The sequence below is a fragment of the Caretta caretta genome, chromosome 6 (genome assembly GCF_965140235.1).
Source record: "Caretta caretta isolate rCarCar2 chromosome 6, rCarCar1.hap1, whole genome shotgun sequence".
NCBI classification, from domain to species: Eukaryota; Metazoa; Chordata; order Testudines; family Cheloniidae; genus Caretta; species Caretta caretta.
The window spans coordinates 34,989,074-35,011,531 of record NC_134211.1 but is presented as its reverse complement, the minus strand read 5'-3'; the positions used below and the strand labels follow the sequence as shown (position 1 = coordinate 35,011,531).

Here is a 22,458-nt window from a genome sequence, read left to right as displayed (position 1 = left end):
AATTGTCTACACTATGAGAAACTGCTGTAATGTCATATCTGTCTTAAGAAGCGATTGGAAGAAAAACTGGAATATATATATAGTGGCAGGGTCGGACCAGATGGCTACAGGAGAGTGATAGAATGCAGATAGATTAGCCTCAGGTTAAGTAGGTCCCTTTTCCCTGGGTAAGGTAACAGGGAAGGTTCCAGAACAATCAGGAACTTTCTCGGAACAATTAAGGCAGACAGGCTGATTAGAACACCTGCAGCCAATCAAGAAGTTGTGAGTATCAATTAAGGCAGGCTAATCAGGGCACCTGGGTTTAAACAGGAGCTCACTTCAGTTTGTGGTGCATGTGTGGGAGCAAGAGGCACTAGGAGCTGAGAGTGAGAATGCGTACTGCTGGAAAACTGAGGAGTACAAGCATTATCAGACACCAGGAGGAAGGTCCTATGGTGAGGATAAAGAAGGTGTTGGGAGGAGGCCATGGGGAAGTAGCCCAAGGAGTTGTAGCTGTCACACAGCTGTTCCAGGAGGCACTCTAGACAGCTGCATTCCACAGAGCCCTGGGCTGGAACCTGGAGTAGAGAGCGGGTCCGGGTTCCCCCCAAACCTTCCAACTCCTGGTCCAGACACAGGAGGAGTTGACCTGGATTATGGGTTCACAAAAACGGCCAAACCGAGGGCTGCCGTGAATCTCCGAGGTGAGCAAATCCTCCAATAAGCGCGAGACCCACCAAGGTAGAGGAGGAATTTTGTCACAATATATATATAAAAATAAAATAACCTTGATCTTACTAATTGGGAAAATATTGCAAATTCTGATCAGAATTAACAGTATAGGGCACTTAGGAAAGTATATTGTTTGATTTAAAGATTTTCAGTGAGAAAGATTTTGCCTACTAAAGCAGATTTTTCTTAGAAATAATAGAAACTTGAAATGGGAAACAGTATGGTAAAGGAAGCAAACTATGCCCTGGTCTACACTAGGACTTTAGATCGAATTTAGCAGCGTTAAATCGATTTAAACCTGCACCCGTCCACACAATGAAGCCCTTTATTTCGACTTAAAGGGCTCTTAAAATCGATTTCCTTACTCCACCCCTGACAAGTGGATTAGCGCTTAAATCGACGTTGCCGGCTCGAATTTGGGGTACTGTGGACACAATTCGATGGTATTGGCCTCCGGGAGCTATCCCAGAGTGCTCCATTCTGACCGCTCTGGACAGCGCTCTCAACTCAGATGCACTGGCCAGGTAGACAGGAAAAGAACCGCGAACTTTTGAATCTCATTTCCTGTTTGGCCAGCGTGGCAAGCTGCAGGTGACCATGCAGAGCTCATCAGCAGAGGTGACCATGATGGAGTCCCAGAATCGCAAAAGAGCTCCAGCATGGACTGAACGGGAGGTACGGGATCTGATCGCTGTTTGGGGAGAGGAATCCGTGCTATCAGAACTCCGTTCCAGTTTTCGAAATGCCAAAACCTTTCTGAAAATCTCCCAGGGCATGAAGGACAGAGGCCATAACAGGGACCCGAAGCAGTGCCGCGTGAAACTGAAGGAGCTGAGGCAAGCCTACCAGAAAACCAGAGAGGCGAACGGCCGCTCTGGGTCAGAGCCCCAAACATGCCGCTTCTATGATGAGCTGCATGCCATTTTAGGGGGTTCAGCCACCACTACCCCAGCCGTGTTGTTTGACTCCTTCAATGGAGATGGAGGCAATACAGAAGTAGGTTTTGGGGACGAAGAAGATGATGAGGAGGAGGTTGTAGATAGCTCACAGCAAGCAAGCGGAGAAACCGGTTTTCCCGACAGCCAGGAACTGTTTCTCACCCTAGACCTGGAGCCAGTACCCCCCGAACCCACCCAAGGCTGCCTCCTGGACTCAGCAGGCGGAGAAGGGACCTCTGGTGAGTGTACCTTTTAAAATGCTATACATGGTTTAAAAGCAAGCATGTGAAAGGATTACTTTGCCCTGGCATTTGCGGTTCTGCCTTTGCAAAAGGTTTCTGGGGAGGGCAGCCTTATTTCGTCCTTCATGGTAGGACACTTTACCACTCCAGGCCAGCAACACGTACTGGGGAATCACTGTAGAACAAAGCATTGCAGTGTATGTTTGCTGGCATTCAACCAAAATCCGTTCACGCGGTGGGAGGAGGCAAAATGCGACCTTGTAACGAAAGCACATGTGCTATGTATGTAATGTTAACTTTCAAGGTTTACCCTGAAAGAGTGTAGCCACTGTTTTATAAAATGTGTCTTTTTAAATACCGCTGTCCCTTTTTTTTTCTCCACCAGCTGCATGTGTTTCAATGATCACAGGATCTTCTCCTTCCCAGAGGCTAGTGAAGCTTAGAAAGAAAAAAAAACGCACTCGCGATGAAATGTTCTCCGAGCTCATGCTGTCCTCCCACACTGACAGAGCACAGACGAATGCGTGGAGGCAAATAATGTCAGAGTGCAGGAAAGCACAAAATGACCGGGAGGAGAGGTGGAGGGCTGAAGAGAGTAAGTGGCGGGCTGAAGAGAGTAAGTGGCGGGCTGAAGACAGGGCTGAAGCTCAAAGGTGGCGGCAGCGTGATGAGAGGAGGCAGGATTCAATGCTGAGGCTGCTGCAGGACCAAACCAGTATGCTCCAGTGTATGGTTGAGCTGCAGCAAAGGCAGCTGGAGCACAGACTGCCACTGCAGCCCCTCTGTAACCAACCGCCCTCCTCCCCAAGTTCCATAGCCTCCTCACCCAGACGCCCAAGAACACGGTGGGGAGGCCTCCGGCCAACCAGCCACTCCCCCACAGAGGATTGCCCAAAAAAAAGAAGGCTGTCATTCAATAAATTTTAAAGTTGTAAACTTTTAAAGTGCTGTGCTTAAAGTGCTGTGTGGCATTTTCCTTCCCTCCTCCACCACCCCTCCTGGGATACCTTGGTAGTCATCCCCCTATTTGTGTGATGAATGAATAACGAATGCATGACTGTGAAGCAGCAATGACTTTATTGGCTCTGCAAGCAATGATTAAAGGGAGGAGGGGAGGGTGGTTAGCTTACAGGGAAGTAGAGTGAACCAAGGGGCGGGGGGGTTCATCAAGGAGAAACAAACAGAACTTTTACACCGTAGCCTGGCCAGTCATGAAACTGTTTTTCAAAGCTTCTCTGATGCGTACCGCGCCCTCCTGTGCTCTTCTAACCGCCCTGGTGTCTGGCTGCGCGTAACCAGCAGCCAGGCGATTTGCCTCAACCTCCCACCCCGCCATAAACGTCTCCCCCTTACTCTCACAGATATTGTGGAGCACACAGCAAGCAGTAATAACAGTGGGAATATTGGTTTCGCTGAGGTCTAAGCGAGTCAATAAACTGCGCCAGCGCGCCTTTAAACGTCCAAATGCACATTCTACCACCATTCTGCACTTGCTCAGCCTGTAGTTGAACAGCTCCTGACCACTGTCCAGGCTGCCTGTGTACGGCTTCATGAGCCATGGCATTAAGGGGTAGGCTGGGTCCCCAAGGATACATATAGGCATTTCAACATCCCCAACAGTTATTTTCTGGTCTGGGAATAAAGTCCCTTCCTGCAGCTTTTGAAACAGACCAGAGTTCCTGAAGATGCGAGCATCATGCACCTTTCCCGGCCATCCCACGTTGATGTTGGTGAAACGTCCCTTGTGATCCACCAGAGCTTGCAGCACTATTGAAAAGTACCCCTTGCGGTTTATGTACTCGGCGGCTTGGTGCTCCGGTGCCAAGATAGGGATATGGGTTCCGTCTATGGCCCCACCACAGTTAGGGAATCCCATTGCAGCAAAGCCATCCACTATGACCTGCACATTTCCCAGGGTCACTACCCTTGATATCAGCAGATCTTTGATTGCGTGGGCTACTTGCATCACAGCAGCCCCCACAGTAGATTTGCCCACTCCAAATTGATTCCCAACTGACCGGTAGCTGTCTGGCGTTGCAAGCTTCCACAGGGCTATCGCCACTCGCTTCTCAACTGTGAGGGCTGCTCTCATCTTGGTATTCATGCGCTTCAGGACAGGGGAAAGCAAGTCACAAAGTTCCATGAAAGTGCCCTTACGCATGCGAAAGTTTCGCAGCCACTGGGAATCGTCCCAGACCTGCAACACTATGCGGTCCCACCAGTCTGTGCTTGTTTCCCGAGCCCAGAATCGGCGTTCCACAGCATGAACCTGCCCCATTAGCACCATGATGCATGCATTGTCAGGGCCCATGCTTTCAGAGAAATCTGTGTCCATGTCCTGATCACTCACGGGACCGCGCTGACGTCGCCTCCTCGCCCGGTATCGCGTTGCCATGTTCTGGTGCTGCATATACTGCTGAATAATGCGTGTGGTGGTTAATGTGCTCCTAATTGCCAAAGTGAGCTGAGCGGGCTCCATGCTTGCCGTGGTATGGCGTCCGCACAGAAAAAAGGCGCGGAACGATTGTCTGCCGTTGCTCTGACGGAGGGAGGGGCGACTGACGACACGGCTTACAGGGTTGGCTTCAGGGAGCTAAAATCAACAAAGGGGGTGCCTGTACATCAAGGAGTATTTCAGGCAGGACTGCACGGAGGGTTCCAATAAGAAATGGTGCACCTAAGTTATCGTTGTTATTGGAACAAGGAGGTTAGCCTGGCCTCTGATTGATACATGGCTAGATTTACCTCGCTGCACCTTCTCTGTGAGTGACTGCAGTGTGACCTAGAGGAATGAGTCCCCTAGACAGGGGAGGAGGCAAATGAGTACAAAACAAATCTGGTCTATTTCTTGTTTTGACCCACTCCATCTATCTTTTACATCTTTGGCTGGCAGCAGACGGTGCAGAAGGACTGCATGCCATCCACATCTCATGGCTGCTTGGCAGAAGATGGTACAGTACGCCTGCTAGCCATCCCCATCTCTTGCCTGCCTGGCAGAAGATGGTGCAATACGACTGCTAGCAATCCTCATCTCTTGCCTGCCTGGCAGAAGATGGTACAGTACGACTGCTAGCAGTCCGTATCGCCTGCCTGCTCACCATAAGACGGTTCAATAGGACTGACTGCAGGACTAAAGAGAATGACCTGGTCAAGTCACTCCAAATTTAGTCCCTGCGCCCATGTCTGCCCAGGCGCTCCCAGCCGACGCGGCCAGGAGCACCTCGGACACGATGAGGACGACTACCAGTCGTATTGCACCGTCTGCTGCCAGAAGGCAAGGGGTTGCTGCTACTGTGCAGCAAAGCCGTACCGCGTCTGCCAGCACCCAGGAGACATAGGGTGACGGTTACCTGAGCGGGCTCCATGCTTACTGTGGTATGGCGTCTGCACAGGTAACTCAGGAAAAAAGGCGCGAAATGATTGTCTGCCCTTGCTTTCACGGAGGGAGGGAGGGAACGGGGGCCTGACGACACGTACCCAGAACCACCCGCGACAATGTTTTAGCCCCATCAGAGCGCTCCATTGTGACTGCTCTGGACAGCACTCTCAGATGCCCGATTGTTTGCCATTGCTCTGACGCTGGGAGGGGCGCTTACAGGGTTGGCTTCAGGGAGCTAAAATCAACAAAGGGGGTGGCTTTACATCAAGGAGTATTTCAGGCAGGACTTCACAGAGGGTTCCAATAAGAAATGGTGCACCTAAGTTATTGTCCTTATTGGAGCAAGAAGGTTAGCCTGGCCTCTGATTGATACATGGCTAGATTTACCTCGCTGCACCTTGACTGCAGTGTGATCTAGAAGAATGAGTCCCCTAGACAGGGGAGGGGGGGGAAGCAAATGAGTACAAAACAAATCTGGTCTATTTCTTGTTTTGACCCACTCCATCTATCTTTTACATCTTTGGCTGGCAGCAGACGGACTGCATGCCATCCACATCTCATGACTGCTCGGCAGAAGATGGTACAGCACGACTGCTAGCAGTCCGTATCGCCTGCCCGCTCACCATAAGACGGTTCAATAGGACTGACTGCAGGACTAAAGAGAATGACCTGGTCAAGTCACTCCAAATTTAGTCCCTGTGCCCATGTCTGCCCAGGCGCTCCTGATCGACCTCACAGAGGCGACCAGGAGCACCTCAGACATGACGATGACGGCTACCAGTCGTACTGTACCGTCTGCTGCCACAAGGCAAGGGGTTGCTGCTACTGTGTAGCAATGCCGTACCGCGTCTGCCAGCACCCAGGAGACATAGGGTGACGGTTACCTGAGCGGGCTCCATGCTTGCCATGGTATGGCGTCTGCACAGGTAACTCAGGAAAAAAGGCGCGAAATGATTGTCTGCCCTTGCTTTCACGGGGGGAGGGAGGGAACGGGAGGCTGACGATATGTACCCAGAACCACCCGCGACAATGTTTTAGCCCCATCAGGCATTGGGATCTCAACCCAGAATTCCAATGGGCAGCGGAGACTGCGGGAACTGTGGGATAGCTACCCACAGTGCAACGCTCCGGAAGTCGACGCTTGCCTCGGTACTGTGGAAGCGCTCCGCCGAGTTAATGCACTTAATGCACTTAGAGCATTTACTGTGGGGACACACACACTCGAATTTATAAAACCGATTTCTAAAAAACCGACTTCTATAAATTCGACCTTATTCTGTAGTGTAGACATACCCTATCTGAGAAAATAAAGAAGTACCTTGGAGACCATAGACAGAGAATACCAGTGAGTGAAAACAATTCGGGAAAAATCCTTTGGGCAAATGGCACTTTCGTTGTCCAGCTTAAAAGTCTGTGAAATGTTCTATAACAAGCAGGCCTGCATTTTTCCGAATAGAAGAGCATTAAAAACATTAAAAACTTAGGTGATATTACTGTGCATTACGGAAGTTCTTCTCAAAAATGTTTTGTTTTTCTTCCTCCTTGATATTTTGTACAGTATATTCCCATTTAAATTTTTGTGGGCCTGGTCACATTATGATATTTCTCTGTAAAGAATTGCATGAACTTCTGGCCTAGTTACTTCATCTTGAATTTGGTTTCCTTTCTACTATAAATTAGCTAACTGACACTGTGGCATCATCACTTTTGTGACTTTCTATATGTGTAGAAATTAAGAACTAAAAAAGTAAGGATTCACATAAGATTTACGTGCCCATGCTTATACATTAAGTATTTTCCCTTCTCTTTTTTCTTGTTGTGTAGTTTTACATATTTCTGTTGCATTGTTAAATGTATAGAATAATGTTCATGTTATGAATCCTATATATAAGTTCAAATTGCTGTTGAGTCCTGATATCTGCATTTTCCTACTTTGCACATTTTAGGAATGGGAGTTTCAAACGTAATCAGCTTTGACCCTATTGAAGTCAATGGAATAACTCTCAGTAATTTCTGTGGGATGAAAATTAGGCCAACCCCAAGCACGTAGGAAACTCCCACCCTAAATATGAAACCTTAATGTTGGTTTAACATTGAGGTTTTTTCTATTTAAATTCCTTGTTTGGTTTTTTTCAAGAAAAACAGAAACTTTTGAATAGCTCCTAGCTGAATAAGCTGGGGAGCAGTAAATTCATAATTTTGCTGCCTTTGTCATCTAACTGGAGACAGTTCTCTTCAAGACTTCTAGTCAACACAGCTGAGGCTGACACAGGCAGTAGACCAAAAGATTATGATAACTGGATGTCAGAGGAACCAGTTTTAGGGCTAGTTTCATATTGTACATAACCCAAAACTGGTCCTGAATACCAGCCCATCTGCTATTCTTATCATTTCTTCTCTCTTCTCTCAATCCTTAGTAACTAAACTCTGGTGGCCGTGTGCTTCAAGATTTTTATCCCCTATTTATATTCATTAAATGTATTTTGCCCAGAAGTAAATAATGCTAAAAAAAAGTTTAATTAAAAATGTAATAAAAACAAACAAGCTGTTTCTGAGCATGAGCAATGCATATCAATTTAAAATTACCAGAGCATTTCAGGGTTCTTATACAGTGCTTAATTTGGAAGAGTTTAGAGGTGCTGACTGAATATTATACAGCGATTCGATGCTGTTCTCATCTGGATGTTCACAATGCATATATGCTTGTCAGGCATTCTTTTCCATTTGATTTAGAGTATGGCTTATTGTGTCAGTACTTTTGGCCTAATAAGGATTTCAGCATGTTAAAACTTTGAAATACTCAAAACCTGGAAGGTAAAATATGTTGAGCTCCGAGATGATAAGGCTGACACATGATTTTGGACTCAAACTCTATGCTTTTCAGACTGAACACTAAGCTGATTAAGGTGACACTTCCTTACATACAGGGTTTGGTTTAGGTTTGTAGAGTTCCATTAATCTGTTAAATATAGCCAGTGATGTGGTAACAACAGGCACTCAGTAGACCTAAAGAAATTCTGCTGTTGTGATGTCAACGCTTCTGTAGGGCTCTGCAAGCTTGGCTGATGTGCAGTCTAATCCTGATCTGGGAACCAAAGTTCTCCCACTCAGAGCTGCCAGTCAGGCATTTGGCAGATCACCTCCAGCATGGAGCAGCCATGTGAATTGAGCATGCTGAGGAGTAATGGGCGACATTGCCACAAAGGGACAGAACATACTTGGAGGCAAAGTGATAACACACCCATCATCCATTAAGAGGAACTTATGATTTTCACGTATATCTATCAACCATTATGCTAACAGGTTTACAAAGATTCTATGTCTCGGCGCTTGAAGCGAGCTGTAGTTTTATCATGCAGAGATGGATGTGACTTGGTGGATGATTGAGTGGTTAGGGCTCTAGCCTAGGACTTAAAGGACGTGGGTTGAAGTCTGTACTCTGTCACAGACTTCCTGTGTGACCTGGAACAAGTCACTTAGCATCTCTGTGCCTTGGTTCCCCAACTGTATAATGGAGATAATAGCACTTTGCTAACCCACAGGGCTGGATAAATACACAAAAAGATTGAGAGGCACTCAGATATTACAGTGATGTGAAAGTTCAATAGATAGATAGACTTGGAGCAGAAATACCTAAAATATGCAATGTGGGCTTACATTCAGCTATACTTTACACAATCCATAATCACTGGTGATCTGGAAACAGAATTTAGGCATAATATACTTTTTTTTTTTCTTCTCCATGTGTGTTTGGTTTACTCTGCTCAAAAGGACACCTTTTTGTTGGCGAGGCATGGTTACACCTCTTAGGCCTTGTCTACACTTGAACATTTTATTGTTGTCAACATCTTCGCAATCCCTAAGCTGCCAGTTACATCCACACACAAAAGGGCAGGATGTGGTGAGGAGGCATAGTTCTATGAGAAGGACAAAAATAGAGGCATGATGGACACCATGATCTATTTTATTTTTTTTATTTTTATGTCATGCATATTACCATGAGTTCTTGAATGCCTGGAAAAGGTCTAAAAGTTTGTGATAGAGGCCCAATAGCTTCCCACACTGAGGCAACACACCTACTGTACATTAATGCTGAAGGCACTAATCTAACACTGAGCTTTTAGAAATGAAAAAAATATATATTATAGCATTATAATGAAGTTTCCACTTCCCTATGGTTCTCTCTCTTTGCAAGATGCCCTATGGAATAGGTCAAAATAAGCTTCATGGCCCAGCTGATTTTCATCTAAATAACATTTTGTGTGAATAAACTGAGGGATGGATTGTTATGTTGTAGACAAGCCTTTCCTTGGCTTAGAGTGAAAATACTTTTAATTAAAAACCATTAGAGAACTAAAATAGCAGTTCTATGCATGTGCCACATGTAGCAATTTAAAACTATCCAAAGCATTTCACATTTTTGGTAAGTGCATTAATTTGAAATAGATCAGAGTTGTAGGCCTGCATATTATGCAGCAATTACTAGAGTTAGTGATATTTTAAAAATCTCTCATCTCTTCCCAATTTGGCATTTTAATTGGCAGTTTTCAAGATCAATAGTTGCTTACAGTATAAATTTAGCATACAACCAACATAGTTATTGGAATGCATATGTTGCACTTGGAGTTTGATATTGTAGTAGCCATGGTTTGGTTGTCAGTTTAAACATTCTGTTGACTGATGTGATATTATTTCATTTGTTACTTTATCAAATGTTAAAGTCCTGGAGGTCAGATTTTTGTTTCTCAAACTCTTTGACAGTGGTGCTGTAGCTTGAGTAGAATACAGGAGGCAAAGGGCCTACTTAATAAATCTTTTGATTCTAATATGTCATTCTACTAAATTGAAGTCAACTGCTGGCTCATTTAGAATTCATGGACCAAATTCAGCCCCATTGAAAACGAATGCAACTCCCATTGTAGTCCGTTGGAGCTGTGCTAGTTTGTCAGCATTCATTCAAATTCTGATCAGCAGTTCAATTTGAACTAGTTTCTGTCCTTTATTTTTCACTAGTTGCAAGGCAGTTTTTATTCACACGAATGTTTGGGGAATTATTTTTTTCTCATACAGATACCTGTATGTGCATGCAAATAAAAGTATTTTCCTAGTTCTAAAACGTCAGTCATCCAGCCATGGAGTAGAAACAGTATCACACAACTTAGGTAACCAATCATGCACCACAGATAGCCAAACTTATTAGAGCACAAACAACCCAGAGGTTCAAATTTCTTCACATGAATTATTCACTGAATGCTAATGACTAACTTCCCGGAAGTCAGGTCTGATTTGCAAACTGAAGAAAGAGCTACATTTGTCAGACAATTTATTTGCAAGTCACATTCCAAATAGCCCTTAGCAAGGGCTGAATTCAGTCCATGGCTCCAATTGGTCGTACAGTACCTTTGCAGGGGAAAAAAAAAGAGCACTTTAATCTAGTAGAGAAAGGGACCGTAAGACCAATGGCTGGAAGTTATGGCTTCTTCATTTCTTGAAGAGAGGAAAGATAACCTGGTGATCAGGGTGCTAGCCTGAGAGTTGGGAGACCCAAGTTCAATTCTCTGCTCCATCACAGACTTCCTGTGTGGCTTTGGAGAAGTTCCTTAGTCTCTCTGTGCTTCAATTCCTTATCTGTAAAATGGGATTATAGCACTTCCCTACTTCACAGAGGTGTTGTAAGGACAAATACATTAAAGACTGTGAGGCACTCTGATACCACAGAAATGGGGGTGTGATAGGCTGGGCCTTTCTCTGAGATCACACCCAGGCAGTTTGTGTCTCTTCTCCTTCCAAAGTCCTTTCCCTCCTTGGGAACCTAACTCCAGCCTTTCCATGTTTTCAGGTGTAGGGGGGTCTTCTGCTTGAGGAGGCATTCAGTCTCTGAGTTTCCTATAAAGGTCTGTTTTTTTATAAGAGTATGGCACAGCAGGGCCCCAGGTCAGGATTTATCTTTGATCCCTGCCCCATGATGATCAGCTTGTCCTGGGTCTGTTAAGTCCTTGTGAGCAGTGGAGGCTGGTCAACTCTTTCTTTCTCAGCAGCGCTGTGGCAAGAGTCAGCTATTTCTGAGGCATAGCCACTCTCCTCCTAGTTGCTGCCCCTTCCTGTGACAAGCTCTCCTTTTTTAGCTTGTGTCCTCCAGCTGCAGCGCTAGGTAGATATGCCCCTCGTGGAGGTGGTTTATTTAAAGCGCTGGAAGAGCTCTCTCCCAGCGCTGCGCCGCGACTAGACAGCCACGTTAAAGCGCTGCCAGTAGAGACTAGCCCTAAGATAAAAGTCTCCAAATAAGGACTGGATGCCTTTCTGGAAGATATGCTTTAGTCAAACACAAGTTAATTAACCCAACACAGGAGTAACTGGGTAAAATTCTATGGCCAGTGTCATATGGGAGGTCAGACTTGATGATTCCATGATCCCTTTTGGCCTATTAATCTATTAACTAAATTACAATCATTTTGGATTTATTTATCTAATTTTGATTCCATTTACGGTACATATAAATGAGATAAATTGTTAATATGGAAGAAGAATGTTTTGGATTTTTTATTTTACTTCATCATCTAAACCAGTAGCAATTTTTTTTATTCTGTGTTATAAATTACTCTAATTTCCGCTTCTTTGCAGTATTACAATAAACAAACAGCACTGTGATAGGTTTTGCATGACAGGTATCAGTTGGCTATCCATAGAAGCTTACAGCAGTCCAGTGAAAAAGCTGATAAATGCATTTAAGTCATGCAGATGTTGCTACAATATTAACCGTCTATTTGTTCAGCAGGGAACAGTACTGATTGCAAGCCATGTTGTTGCATCCTGAATCAAATCTCTATATCTTCAGCAATGTATTTCACATGATGTATTCCTAGCACTTCCAAACTCTGCAATTAGCTTAGTAAATTGTGAGGTTTTCATGACTTTTTTTGTTAACAACTGCTGATTTGGGAGAAAAAACAACATTGTGACGGGTTCAGTCACACAGACGCCCTTGGGACTGTCACCTGATGTGCTGAGACTACCTTTGAGCCTGTTTTCCCTGCCAGTTTGGGGCTCCAGGACCCTGCCTTGTTGAGCCAGACACGCAAGCCTGCTGCAACACAGACCCAGGGTCTGAACCACATCCCCAAAACTGCAGACTTAACTGAAAACAGCTTAAGAAGTGCTCCTGTCTCCAGCACCAAGACACCCCGCTCCCAAGGGGATCCAAACCCCAAAAGAATTCGTTTTACTCTGCATAAAGCTTATACAGGGTAAACTCATGAATCGTCTGCCCTCTGTAACACTGATAGAGAGATATGCGCAGCTGTTTGCTCCCCCAGGTATTAATCACTTACTCTGGCTTTAATAATAAACAAAAGTGATTTTATTAAGTATAAAAAGTAGGATTTAAGTGGTTTCAAGTAATAGAACAAAGTAAGTTACGAAGTAAAATAAAGCAAAATATGTAAGGCTAACGTAATACATTAAGAAACTGAATACAGGTAAATCTCATCCTTAGAGATGTTCCAATAAGCCTTTTTCACAGACTAGACTGCTTCCTAGTCTCGGCCCAATCCTTTCCCCGGTACAGACCTTGTTAGTTCCACCAGGCATCTTAGGTGAAAAGCAGGGGATTCAACACGACTGGGACCCTCTTTGTTCTTTTCTACCCCCTTTAATAGCTTTGGCACAAGGAGGGAATCCTTTGTCTCTCTCTGGGTTCCCACCCCTCCTTCTAGATGGAAAAACACCAGGTTCAAGATGAATTCCAGTTCAGGTGACATGATCACATGTCCTTCATTACCCACTTGCTGGCACACATATACAGGAAGTCTTACAAGTAAACAGAGCCATTTACAACCAATTGTCCTGGATAATGGGAGCCATCAAGATTCCAAACCACCATTAATGGCCACACTCTGAATATTTACAATAGGACCTCAGAGTTATATTTCATATTCCTAGTTTCAGGTACAAGAATGGTACATTAATACAAATAGGATGACCACACTCAATAGATTATAAGCTTTGTAATGATACTTTACAAGAGACCTTTTGCATAAAGCATATTCCAGTTAACATCATATCCACTTATAAACATATTTTTATAAAAATATGGAGTGCAGTGTCACAAACACATCAACACACAGGCTTTGCTAAAATAGAATAAAGGTTTTTGCTTACACTGAGCAAACCAAGGCAATTTACGGAGTTAAAGCTGAAATGTCATCTGGATCCTGCTGCATTGTGTTTAGTTATGGCAGAAGTCCCTGAACATAGGGACATGCAAAGAAAGCTCCCTTAGGACTTGTCTGCATGGTGCATTTCTGCGCACCAGCTGGAGTGTGCATTCTAGTGCACACCAGCGTGTTGCATGTTGCCTTGTGGACCGTGCTGGCACACAATAAAAGTTCCTTAGGGTGTGTTGTTGTAGTCCTGTTTCAAACATCAGTATGCACTAGGGAACTCTTAGCAGGGTTGGCACAGCATGGTGTAATTAAAAATGTGTCTTTGGTATAGTATTAAACCTGTATGAAATGTATTTTCAGGACATGTTATAATTTTGCAGACACTGACCACCTTCAGTTTGTCATTGGCACACAGCTTCAAATGTGTTTTTATTGGTGTCAGAGTGTACAGAGCAAAAATGCCCTTGAGAGATCAGATTGCAACTCATATTGCTGCTGAAACACTGCTGTGTCACAGTACCGGTGGTGCTGCTTCCCACCCTTTCTTGCACCACTCAAGTGGTATCATTTACACCATTCATCAAATTACGCACTCTTCCATCACTAATCCTGACTTTGGCCCTGTGGTGCTTTTGAAGATGCTTTTGTAGCTAAATCTGCTTTTTCCCAAATTGGCTTATGTTAGGTTTGTTTTTAATTTAATGGCATTATTCATGTGAGAGAGAATTACTGTGTGAAGAAGGGTAGGTTTGGAGAGTCGTGACCATAGTGTGCACTCAAGGCGAATTCAAATAACCTGAGAGGATTGTCAAGTGAGATGGGAATCACTTTGCCAGATGGATGATATACACGGACGGGACACTGAAGGAGTTGTTAAACTCCTAATTTCAAGGAAGTCCACATGGAACACCCATTAATTATCTGCTTGTCATAGAATGCACACTTTAGGCTCCCAAATCGCATTTTTGTAGATCATACACAAGCCAGTTTCCAAATAAAGCTGAATCTGACCACTACAGACTCCATTTATGACTGAACATAAATCATGTGAAGGGAAATTCCCATCTGAGAAATATAGTCTGGGATGATTACAGTGTAGTAACAGCCATAGAGTTTAAAAAAAAAAAAAAAAGAGCAGATTGTCTTTCATTCAGACAAGAGGCAGAGTTGATCTTTGGTTCTCTTTGATTTCCTTGACTCCCTGCAAACCTTTTGGTCTAAAAATAAATGTATATTTTTATCTACTGAGCCATATCCAACACTATCTCTTCTTCTTCTTCCATTTCCCCAGACTTTTTACTACCCCATTGTGTGCATTTTTACATTGCTGGGCAGGTGAGTGTTTTGCAGTATAATGCAATAGACTGTTTAGCCAGATTATAACTCTCATTCTCTCTGCTTTATGTTGCTCTGACAGAACAAAGTAGGTAGAAATACACCCTAACAGCCAATTGGGAATTCCCTTGCATAGTGAAATTTTTGAGTGGTGTTGAGCCAGCATAACCAGCTCTATGCCACCCCCTACCTGATAGCCCCAGAATAGTGAGGTCAGGGGCATGGCTAGAGTGTGGCTGCACACCAGTGATCTCCTGATGGACAAGAACCTCCTTGGCTGAGGCTGCTTTAAGTTGCCCAGTGACTAAACAAATCCACAGCCAGTTGTCTTAGTTGTCAAAAAGCCACCTGTGCCTCCCCCCACCCAGTGCCTCCTGCCGCAGCTGGGCTACACAGAGCTTTACAGAATAAAATAAGCTAACTCTGACTGTTATCATCTTTTCAGGTTAAATGCAGAGTTAGTGGCACTAATGTTCCTGCTATCCATGGACAGCCTATTTCAAAGTTTTGGTGTATATTAAGCAAATGAGATAACATACAAAATACTTTCATTTTTAGGATTGATCAGCCAGCTACTTTGCATTTAGATAAAGAGAAACTTAAGGAACCTAAAGATTGAGAGTAAAAGAGGAGCTTTGGCAAACTGGGGTTTTATAGACAATGGTGCAAGGACTTAATCAAACGCCCACTGAAATCAATGGAAAGATTCCTGTTGACTTCACTAGGCTGTGAACCAGGGCCTAAATCCCCATAGTTACTCCAGTGAGGTCAATTGATGTATTCTGATGGAAGTAAGTTACAAATCTGGTCCCTACATTGCTGTGGAAAACATGGGATTGATCTGTAATAATTTTAGGAATATGTGAACTATCTATTAAGATAGTCAGTGCATAGCAGCATTGGGTTGTTAGCATACGTGGATGTACTGGTTCAGTTGAATGGTGGGTTGTTGGGGAAACAAGCCAGATGTCAGCACAATAGCCTAGATAAGGAACAACACCTCAAAAGAAAATAGCTGAGCTATTGGCTTGTGAGAATTCAACTTCTAGGCTCCAACACAAGCTGCACAACTGTTGTTGAGGCTGGCAGCCTAGAGATCAGAAGGATGCTACATGGTTAAAAAGACACGCCCCCCCCCCCCCCTTGGAGAAACGGAGGGGGTGAATTTTCAGCAGATGCTTGAGGGGAGACTTTGATGGAGAGGCAGAAACTGTAGCAGGCCAGTCTGTGCCTCGTGGGGTGTAACTGGGTGAAGTGTAATCCTACTTAAACATGGTGGCGGGGGGCGATAAAGTTGAGGTAAGATCAGAGCTGTATAGGCATTTATTGTTTAATTCTTTTCTCAGATTGCTGGGTACCTTTGGGTGAATAAATAACATGTTTATTTTGAAGAAGCTGTTTTAAGTCACTTTAATCAGCCATTGGTCGCAGGCTTCAGGAAGGAAGTTTTTTGCAGGTGCCAAATATAGCTGAACCTGTCATGTTCACATGCTTGGAAAAAAGAGGGTCTGCAACTCAGGAAACCAGTCTAAGAGTGGGTGAACCTTGGGGTTCCACGTACAGAATAGTAAAGATAGCACAAGCTGTCACCTGAGGGCTGCACTCAAGAGGAACAGCAAAGGAGTGTAAGGCACCACTCACCCTGTAACTGTAAGAAGTGCAATCTTCAAATCCATACATATGGTAACTGGAAGGAAATGCAGTGATTGGAATACTGGTGTAATATGCTTATTTTGGTCCATGCTTTAGATCAGTGATACTCAGACCTCAGTGGTTCAGGAGCCAAATTAGTGATTTGAGCCAAATTAGTGATTTGTGCCAAATTAGTGATTAGTGATCAACATTACCCAAAAGAGTCACAGTTGTGAGGATTCATTGTTTCATTTACTATAATACTATATATTCATATTTAAACAGTATGTTTACTGGGATACCATTGAGCCTGCCTGTTCCGCCAGCCTGGGCCTCCTTTACCCTGTCTTGCTGTGCCAAGCTGTTAAGCCTCCCCTAGCACACACACAGGAAGGGCCACACCCAGCTGCAGAAAGACAGGCAAGGAGATCAGCTCTGGGAAGACTCATTTTAAGGAATTTGCCCCAGCACTCAGGTGCCCACCTCCCTTGGAGTGCAGACCCAAAAGTATATTGTCTTGTACTGTATAGAAAGATCTGCACAGTGCAAGCTCATAAGAATTCACCCTCTCCCTCAATGTGAAGAGAGATATGCACAGCTTCTTGCCGCCCCCCCGATAAAGATTGCACACATTGGGTTATGTTATAAACAAGAAATAAGTTTATTCACCACAAAAGACAGTTATTGAGTGATTATAAGGGATAGCAAACAGAACAAAGCAGATTACTAAGCAAATAAAACAAAACAGGCAAACTAAGCTTGATTCACTAAAGAAACAGGTTACAGAATGTAATTTCTCACCCTAAATGTTGAATTAGGCAGTATTCAAGTTTCTGTAGCTTAGAGTTCCAATTATCTCTTCTTATAGAGTGGACTCCTGTCTCAGTCTGGACTCACCCCTGACTTTCCCCTCAGGTACTTTCAGCAGTCTTTCTTCTTGGGTAGGTAACGGAGGAGAGTCCAGATTAACCCCCTCCCCAGCCTTAAAAAGGATTTACCTAAGGCAGGAAACCATTGTTTGATCCCCATCCCCCTACAGAGGAAAAATACCAGCAGTGCCCAAGGTGGTATTTTGCATTAGGTGACATTATCACCTGACCTTGTGGTGTCAATGTCGCATCCCAGGAAACTCCTCAGGAAGGTGGGAGATTAGTATCTTCAGAGTTCTATTGTCCTTCTTAAATGGCTCATCGAGGATTATTGCCTACTGTCTGGTGGGCGTTTTCCCAAGTACACACACAGTTGTAATTGTTACATAGTCAATATTCCTAACTTCAGAGACAGAAATGATACATGCATACAAATTGGATAATCACATTCAGTAAATCAGAACCTTTCCAATGACACCTTACATGAGCCAACTTGCATTAAATATATCTTAGTTATGTCATATTCATATCATAACCATATTTCTATGAAGAATATGGGGTATAATGACACACCTGTGTTAGGCCCCAGTCAGTCCACAAGCCAGAAGCTGGTCTGCTGACTCTCAGAGCAGGTATATAAACCTCACAAAACACATAGCCACTCAGTCTGTTCAATGTTGCTTCATGAGTTGGAACTCTTCTCTGCCTGATGGTGGAGACAGACTCCAGAGGCCTCTGCCTGCTCCAGTTCTGCTCTTGTTCCTGTCTTGTCCCTAGTTCTGCTCCAGACTAACTCCCAGCCGTACTCTTGCCTTGTTCCAACTCTCATCTTGACTCCTGATTCCAGCTCTGACTCTTGGCTCTAACCTCCAGGCCCAATTGCCACCACTCCGACCACGAGGCATAACTGCCACTAATCCAACCAATAGGCCTGACCGTCTTTACCTCGGCTTCTGACAACACATAGCTCTCATGCTTCCTGACTGCTCAGCTTGTTTTATTGCTTGCCTTCCTTCACAAGGTTTTTCTTTCTCTTACTTTTCCTTTAGTGGCCACCAGCATGAAATGAAAGCAAAATCTCCAAGACCAAATCTTAAAGGACTAAATTCTGCTTTCTTTATACAGGCAAAATGCCAGGATTGGGCCTGTTTGTTGGTCTCAGTATCCGTCAGATGTTCAAGCAGTAGCTATCACCTACTTCTTCCCCATCCACCTCCCAAATTCAGCTTTGAATGAATTCCTGCTGCAGTGACCAGTTGTTTTCAGCCATCCCATTGGCTTCTGCACGTGGAACTGATCCAGTTCCCAATGAAAGGACGCTGATGACTTCACTGGGTGCTGGGTCAGGCCCTGGGATCATCTGAGCTTTCAGAAAATTGCAGTGGCACAATATTTAACTCTTTAGGTTTCCTCTTCCTTGTGAGTCTGATAAGTGAAAGACACGGAGTAAGCAGAGTCAGTCTCTGACAACCCGTGGTTCCACTTGTGATAACTGCAACAGTTCTTTTTTAAAGGAAAAGAGAGAGAGAAGCCAACTCTGTAATTTAGAAGGGGAACAAAAATGCGGTTCTGTTCTTAACGTTCATCCCAGGATTGGAACTGAACAAGCAGCTTGGTGAATCATAGAATCATAGAATATCAGGGTTGGAAGGGACCTGAGAAGGTCATCTAGTCCAACCGCCTGCTCAAAGCAGGACCAATCCCCAACTAAATCATCCCAGCCAGATCTTTGTCAAGCCTGACCTTAAAAACCTCTAAGGAAAGAGATTCCACCACATCCCTAGGTAACCCATTCCAGTGCTTCACCACCCTCCTAGTGACAAAGTTTTTCCTAACATCCAACCTAAACCTCCCCCACTGCAACTTGAGACCATTACTCCTTGTTTTACCTTCTGAAACCACTGAGAACAGTCTAGATCCATCCTCTTTGGAACCCCCTTTCAGGTAGTTGAAAGCAGCTATCAAATCCCCCCTCATTCTTCTCTTCTGCAGACTAAACAATCCAAGTTCCCTCAGCCTCTCCTCATAAGTCATGTGCTCCCACCCCCTAATCATTTTGTTGCCCTCCGCTGGACTCTTTCCAATTTTTTCACATCCTCCTTGTAGTGTGGGGCCCAAAACTGGACACAGTACTCCAGATGAGGCCTCGCCAATGTCGAATAGAGGGGAACGATCACGTCCCTCGATCTGCTGGCAATGCCCCTACTTATACAGCCCAAAATGCCGTTAGCCTTCTTGGCATCAAGGGCACACTGTTGACTCATATCCAGCTTCTCATCCACTGTAACCCCTAGGTCCTTTTCTGCAGAACTGCTGCCTAGCCATTCGGTCCCTAGTCTGTAGCAGTGCATGGGATTCTTCCATCCTAAGTGCAGGACTCTGCACTTGTCCTTGTTGAAACTCATCAGATTTCTGTTGACCCAATCCTCTAATTTGTCTAGGTCCCTCTGTATCTTATCCCTACCCTCCAGCATATCTACCACTCATCCCATTTTAGTGTCTTCTGGAAACTTGCTGAGGGTACAATCCGCACCATCCTCCAGATCATTAATGAAGATATTGAACAAAACCAGCCCCAGGACTGACCCTTGGGTCACTCCGCTTGATACCGGCTGCCAACTAGATGTGGAGCCATTGATCACTACCCATTGAGCCCGACAATCTAGCCAACTTTCTATCCACCTTGTAGTCCATTCATCCACCCCATACTTCTTTAACTTGCTGGCAAGAATACTGTGGGAGACCATGTCAAAAGCTTTGCTAAAGTCAAGTAATAACACATCCACTGCTTTCCCCTCAACCACAGAGCCAGTTATCTCGTCATAGAAGGTAATTAGGGTAGTCAGGCATGACTTGCCCTTGGTGAATCCATGCTGACTGAATGAAACTCTTGACATTTTATTCCAGTCTGCATCTACCCTGAGAGATGGTTTAGTGTTATTAATGTGGTTTGAAAGTTAAATTTAGCTCTGTGAATGCTTTTGTCTGTGTGCTATGTTTAATTCATGAATCTACTTATGTCATGATTCAGCCCCACACATCTTATACAGCACAGAGGAATGTGCTCATAGAAAAATATTTTTCCCCCACATAAAAATCTCACTTTAAGCAGAAGTTTGCTGTAAGAGAAATGCTCCCATATGCTATGAGACCACAAAAGGCTCACATCAGAATGGAGCTGCTGTGGTTCTCATGCAGAGGGTGGCCAGGCTGGAGAAAAGTCACACAGAAGACCCTCTGTGTTGTAGGACTAGTATCTGCAATTACCTTTGCCACGGGAATGCCAAGAGGACTATGGGAGAGCACAGCTGGTGATTCAGTGAACTACATTAATGGGCTGGCTTTGAGCCCTGCTGGGTGACAGGGTGTGTGCACCAGGCTGCTGTCACTTTTACAGTTTCTGGACTGTGGGCTAGATTGTGATATGCATTGGCTCTCTGAACCTTCGGGCCTTGGAGTAAGCAGGGCCACTCACCCACTTACTCCCTGGAGCAGGTAGGTGGGCAGGGGGTGAAGAATGTAGGGAGCCTAGGCTCCACATCCTCTACTCTGGCAAGCACGGATGAGTTAGCGAAGGGAAAGAGAATTAGAATTCACCACTAATACAGGAATTTATTGAACTCTTGGAGGAAGAGGGAGAGCATGGAGGTAATCATTGATCCCTGAGCCATAGTTCTTTCCCTGGGATGTTCCTGGGTGGATCAAGCTACATGCCACCCCTTACTGTATTTTAGAGACAATCTAGCCCTGTAATAGCATCTGTGGAGTGGTCAGGCTGTGCGTGTTCGGTGGCCCATAAAGTACTGAAAGATCTATAAGATTCGTGCAACAAATATACATGATTCTAAGCAGTGAGGCAGGAGTCTTGCTTATTCCACTCTTTATAGCTGTGTCTTGCAAAAGCCTTTATAAGATCACCTCTTCTATCTCCTGAAGATGGCAAAAATCAATAGAGGCCAAAAAGGAAGGGGGAAAGGACCTGAGGATATTTTTAATCTGTGATCTAATCTGCCTTTTGTAATAAAGGCTGCTCATCATCAGAGACCAGTATGATACCTCAGCAGCTTGTAGCATCGCCTAGCCATTTCAGCTATCATTTACCGGTTCATTTGTTATACTGGAAGATCATGTAAACAATCAACTTCTAGGGTTATTGATTTTATTTTGCTGTCTCCTGCCCCCCATGGAGCAATTACTCTAAAAACTTCATCCTCTCTTACCTGGCCTACAGAGGCCTGGAAAGCCTAAGTGTGTGTGTGTTTGTTCATTCATTCGTTCCCAGGACGATTGAAAGCCCCAGAAATCAAGCCATAATGAATGAGAGCAGAGGGAGATACATCTTAGTATCATTCTAGCAGTTAGGGTTGCCAACATTGTATTTCAAAAATAAGGGACTCTTTTCTTAGCACCCCGGCCCCACCCCTTCTCCTGATATTAATGATGATGAACAGCAGCACTCACCTACATTTGCCAGGGATATTTCTTGCTGCTTTTTGCAGCACTCAGCAACTCCTGACCTTCTTGTACACAGATGAGAAAATAAGTGATGTCCCTTGTAATAAGGGACTGTTGGCAACTCCACTAGTAGCCAGCTGATCAGTGTGGCTTTGCACATTACAGTATTTACAGTTTCATAGCATATGTGTACGGGGGCATACTGTGAGGCAGGTACTTGCTATTCAGTGGTAGAGGGAATGAAGTTCACTGAACAAAACACAATAAACCTCTGAACACAATTTGGACATTTGAATCAACATTCCCTACCTCTGTTCAGTTGTCATAAAAATGATTTGTAGTTCATGTATAGTGTTGGCTTTTTTTCACTCCAGAACACCATTTGAATGTCTCCTGAGAATAGCTGAATTAATGATTGATTTCATAATAGTTTGGTGGGTGGGGTTTCTTCTGATGTCTTTCTGTTGCAATATTTTTTTTAAAAAAAGATTAAATTGTACTGCTTAAAAATACATAAAGGAGCAGAAATTTGAAGGCTAGTGGCTCATTTTTCATTGTTTCCCTCTGTCCTTTTCTAAGGAGAATAGAAATGGAATGAAGGAGGAGCACTTGGGGTGTGAATATTCCAGCTTGAGACATGTTATATATATATGGCTGAGCTTTCACGAACCTGGCATTCATGAGCACAGCCAGGATCAATGGTACAATTTGTTGCATGAGGTCTTAGTATAC

General features: G+C 44.3%; 2 protein-coding genes across 5 annotated transcripts in view; both read left to right on the top strand.

Moving 5' to 3' along the window:
- The window catches only part of GALNT18 (polypeptide N-acetylgalactosaminyltransferase 18), a 387,970-nt gene that overhangs the window by 316,001 nt on the left and 49,511 nt on the right, over positions 1 to 22,458 (top strand). The gene's annotated exons all lie outside the window — the stretch shown is intronic.
- LOC142072382 (uncharacterized) lies at positions 960 to 15,389 on the top strand. Its single transcript, XM_075129036.1, has 3 exons — positions 960 to 1,891; positions 2,280 to 2,739; positions 15,329 to 15,389. The coding sequence occupies exons 1-3, from the start codon at positions 1,312 to 1,314 to the stop codon at positions 15,387 to 15,389; spliced, it is 1,101 nt and encodes a 366-aa protein (XP_074985137.1). The 5' UTR covers positions 960 to 1,311.